Source organism: Anopheles maculipalpis, chromosome 3RL, assembly GCF_943734695.1.
Source record: "Anopheles maculipalpis chromosome 3RL, idAnoMacuDA_375_x, whole genome shotgun sequence".
Classification (NCBI taxonomy): domain Eukaryota; kingdom Metazoa; phylum Arthropoda; class Insecta; order Diptera; family Culicidae; genus Anopheles; species Anopheles maculipalpis.
In genome coordinates, this window is record NC_064872.1 from 90,344,834 (window position 1) to 90,350,013 (window position 5,180).

Consider the following 5,180-nt stretch of genomic DNA (forward strand, 5'->3'; position numbering starts at 1 on the left):
TTCACCGTCGCAAAACAAAAGAACGCCAGAAAAAGAGTTTTGGAAGGGAGATTATACACATTGTGATTGGGAATTTGTGATCATTTCGAAAAAGGGGCAGTTTTTGAGGTAATATTTTTTCTTGTGTTTTATCTCTCACTCTCTTTCTCTATTTCGCGCGCCTTTGTGTAGGAAGCATTAAATATGAATATGTGGGTGCGTTTTGTGTGTCTTGTCAAAACATTTAGAGGCGTTCTCCTCCTTTACGATTGGTTGTCGTATGATTTTGTTGGGACATTTAGTGCCCGTGATATCGAGTAGCGGGTAAGGATAAGCAGAGTAAGAATGTGAGAAGTAAGGTACACAGGAAAGCAGTTACCAATACCACCCACAGCATCGTCATTTAAGCTGGAAATGTACAGCAAAATAAAGAGAAACAGGGCATTTTGTCTCGCATACGCAGCTGCCAAACGCTTCCTACTACACCCAGACAAAACGCTGCGCTGCCACACTGATATACTTACAACTGTATGTGCGTAACACAATAATTGCTTTTAACGATCAACACTTACGAAACAAAACGATTTGCTCTCGAGAGGGAAGCAATATACAATTAAATGCTTGCACAATTAAGAGAATAATAGCTTTGAATGCTTTATACAGCCGTACACAATCGTTTTGTGTACTATAAGTTTGTGTGTAATTTAAATTCCCAGCTGTCCTTTTTCTTATCCATTTCGTTCGCTATCTTCATCTCTGATAATGCGAAAAAGGAGCTTTTTAGCTTGACTTAGTGCAACAGTAAAGCCTGCACTAAAATACATTGCTAATCTAGTATTTCCGCCACACGCTTACACACACCCACTGAACTGACCCGAGAGATCCTCTGCCAAAAAGTGGATATCTTTCTATTATCTCTTTTTTGGAGAAGCATTTATCTCTCCTTCGCTGGCTGGCGGGGGTAGTAGAAGAAGAATCGGAAGAACCGATCATGAAAGACGCGCATAAATAGGGATAATTCCCGTTCAGTGTAATCGCCACTAGCGAAAAGCAAAAGACAAACATTTTGTTGTTCGATCTTCAAACAAAGCAAAAACACGATTATACATTTTTAAACTTATTCATTAGTGTATCGCGAAAAAAGGAAAACAAAAAGAAGTATATTTTTTGTTTGCAACGGTATGTGTGAGAACGATAGTGTGCGTGAATGTGCATTTTTTGTGTAAGAAGATATGTGTGATCGATGAAGCCAGATTGAGAGTGCGTAATTTAATGAAATCTAAAATTGAGGAGCCGAAATCCCCGCTAAAACAGAATGTGAATGTGAAACGCTACAACCAACCAATTTTAGACCGCCTGCATTAGCTGGAAACATTATATGGAGCAAAAAATAATACGGAAACAAACAAAAACCGAAACAACACTTTGAAAAACTAAAGTGTGGACTTTAGTTTTTGTTGTCTTTTTTTCTATGAAAGAATCTTCGGTACTGCACTCCATGATTAAAGAATTTTATTCTGTGTAGAGCATTCTTTTATTTTATTTTTAAAAAAATCGTCTCACCTACATCTAACATTATTACTAGATCTATTACTTGAACATATTGTGGTGTGCCAGTGAACCGTACCGCATGGATAACATGCCGTTCCTCTTGCGGTGATGGAATGCGCGGGATAAACAAATGGACGGAATGGAACATGGAATGGAAAGTTGAACTTTTCTATCTTGGACGGAAGAATGTAACGCATAGTAAAAATTCTACAATTCTCTAGAACAACGGGAAATGCATCTACTGCCTGACAAGTATTGAGACCATCACCGCCAGCGTCGTGACGATGGTTAGCAGCGATCCTGAAACGAACTGCGAACGAGGAGCAGCATTACATCCGTCCGTGTCGCAGGTGAAGATACACGATCGGTACTCGATCTGATCGCCCGGATTCCGCACGTAATTACAGTAGTTACCTAAATCGCGCGACGAACAGTAACGCTTGGCACCAATACCATCTGGGTGATATGCGTGCGGATAAAGAAAAGAAAAAAATATTTTATTCGTCAATACTTAATTAATCGAATGTGCACGGTAAAACATGCTTTCCAAATTGCAGGTGAAGTGAATAGAAATGTGTTACACACGGAAAGAATTGTAAAAAAAGGATCAAAGCATGCGGTGTTAATGTGAGTTAGCAACGAAAATCGTGACACATACAAACGAATAAACAAATAAACACACACACACACACACGAAAGCGAATATCGAAACCGAACCATGCATTGCCGTTGATTTGATGCAGTACTCTGCCTCGAACACGTGGTCGCACGGTTCCGGTTTGAAGGGTGACGCTTCGTCCGCGACCAGCATGTCCGAACAGTACATGGAATGGGCGGACGAGCACTGGTAGCAGAGGATACCGTACGCTGAAAGGCAAGAGATCAACAAATAGATGTTTGTGTATGTGTGTTAGAGTTTTAAAAAAGCCGTTTATTACATGCAACCCGACACCTGTCTAGGGGATAGAACGAAACGATGCTCACCACCAGCATTGAGAGAATAAAAGAAAAGCCCCCTAATATATGCAATCCTATCAACCGGTGGTTCGCTTGTCCTTCCGCGTTACTATCCCACATTATTAGCGTGAAATTAGTATGAGTATTAGATTTTTTGTCGGCAATCGGCAGCGGATTATTAGATTAGTAAGTTTAGAGATTCATTTTCTACCAGCAACAGCAGCAGCAGCATCATCGCACCCTGAGCATAGATTAGCAGTTTTTTTTACATGCAGCCGTGTGTTATTGTGCTGTTCTAACAGACGATATACCTTCGAAGCGGCCAATATGTTTGATGCAGTACTTCGCCCCATACACGTTAGAGCAATCGACCGGCTTGAGGTCGGGACGATCGAACCGTTCGAACCATTCACTGCACTGGAACGGTGTCGTCGAGTCGGTCGTATTACACACGTAGCAGCTGATGGCCGTTGCTAAGAGATTATTCGTTTTGATTTACATTCCCAAGAAGAAAGAAAAATGAAATTAGCTAAATATCATCATTCGCTTCTTTTTTCGCCAGCTGGCACTATATCATCCTTTTCACACGCTACATTGCCATTTCGTGTTTCAAAATGCATTTCCATTGCCATCAACCGGTTGCTGGATCCACAAATAAGACATAATTATTTTAATGGGCTCAATCTCGTACCCATTCCACACGATTACACGCTCTCACACACGGGATAAAACGCCACCAATTTTTTGCGTCCCCAACATAAAAATGGGAATAAAGTTTTCCCCCAATTTAAGGAAGCAAAATGCAGATTTAATCAGCTTAATGCATTCGCTCGGCGGAACCTGCGTACATGTTCTCTTAATGTGGCGAGAGTTTCATTTCAGAATTCATTTTCCTCTTCAAAACATGCTTTTGGGCACCACACACTTAAAAAAAAAGCCATGTCCACAATAATATCAAGGGAAGCCGTTGTTGGCCTCTTGAAGTGCTTTTTCTCCCTCCATTCCCTGTTCTTACTTCCTTTCAAGACCACACAAACCCGCATTTGTGTGTTTGGTGGTTTCCAGCGAAATGTTTTCCGCTGACGGTGCGCGCTGCTTTCTGTTGGCTTCTCCTAGCCGTTTGATTTTGTTCGGTTGATGAAATGAGAGCAAACAAGAGCAAACGGCTCCAAAAACTTGGCTCACAAAGTAACAAAGTCAAATAGAGCAAGGCTGCAGCTGATGCTGCTTCTCGGTTGCCTTTTGTAGTACTTCTGAGTACCGCCTCAGGAAAAGGTCCTGAGGCGGTGGCGATGGCTTTACAGTACGTATTTGCATTCCAACTTTTGTCCGTGTTGTCGATCAATATTTGGGCCAAGTTTCGATTGTCCATTGAGGTGGAAGACCGACGATAAGCACTCTCCGTGCGGGTAGTTGAACCAGAATGGATGTAAAAAAAAGGCACACAGGACACCAAATCTCGGGAAGCGGATATTGTTGCTAAACGAATCAGAACACCATACTACGATGGATCTTTGAGTATGCTGGTGCTTTCCAATCGAAATCATTTCCAGTACCGAGGAAGGAATCCCATCTTTGAACCGGGGAACAGACGTCATGCAACAGTTTAATTGCATTTTTTTTTTCTTTAAACTCTTTCAACGGAATAGTAAATAGCAGCAACTATGGTAGTGAGAAAATGTTGCCTCAACTGACAGCATGCACGATGATCCTCATCTCACCGATCTCACTCACTCCTTTTTCTCACTGGGCGAGTCTCACGTTCGGCTCACCCTAAACAATAACAAATCTTACAGCCCAAATGATTCATTTCCATGTCCATTTTTCCACACAACCTACCAGTTTTGGCGGCGGCCAGCAGGAAAACCACTCCCAACACAAATTGTTTCATGACGTGCTTTTTGTTTCACGACTAATTGACGAATGCGACAAGACACAACACTACTGACGCGACTGCAGACGATGGGTGTGTTTGGTTCAATCCAGTTGCTTGCTGGTTCGTTTCACCTAGCAACCGTTGTCAAGGGCTCAAAACACCTAAAATCGAAGAAAGGACGATAATGAAGTATTTGTTCTTGACCGCACACACAACACAAAGACTCACATACGGTAATTACGATTATAATTAACGTTTTTCACTCGCTGTTAGCTACCGTCTGCTGCTGCTGCTGCTGCTGCTGCTGTCTAAACACAACACGCATACGATCACGATCTCCGATCACAATCTGTCATACGTGTTTTGACAGATGAACTCTCGAACGACGTTCGTGAATTCACTTTGTGGCGGGCAATTTTTCCAGCCGATAGAGTGATTTTAAACCTCTTTCAAAATCAAAGTAACACGTGCGATCGACGTGTTGGCTGTTCCGCACTGGGAAACAGAGGAAGCAATAACGAACTGTTCGCCACGAATGGAATAAAGTGACTGAATTTCCATCCAGTAAAGCGTGGCGTCTGTGGGCTGGAAGTGACAATGTTACTTTCCAAAGCGCATGTGCATTTCAAAGTAGGGGAAGCACTAGTTTGGCGTTAGGGGTTTCAACAAAAAAACGAACACTCCTCTGCTGTGAACGCATTAATTTCACCCTATAATTACGAATTTGAATCATCTTTGCTGTACTCATCGCCACACCTTCCCTTGTGAAGTTTGTGTGTGGATCAATTTTCCCGGGATAATGTATGGCTAAGAAGAG

At 42.1% G+C, this 5,180-nt stretch overlaps 1 protein-coding gene across 1 annotated transcript; it reads right to left on the reverse strand.

The window, feature by feature from the left end:
- Positions 1-1,768: 1,768 nt before the first annotated feature.
- Positions 1,769-4,378, reverse strand: LOC126561191 (U-scoloptoxin(05)-Sm1a). The gene is made up of 4 exons (XM_050217136.1): positions 4,327-4,378; positions 2,799-2,960; positions 2,248-2,397; positions 1,769-1,986 (listed from the first exon to the last, which is right to left on the reverse strand). The coding sequence occupies exons 1-4, from the start codon at positions 4,376-4,378 to the stop codon at positions 1,769-1,771; spliced, it is 582 nt and encodes a 193-aa protein (XP_050073093.1).
- Between the last annotated feature and the right edge of the window lie 802 nt (positions 4,379-5,180).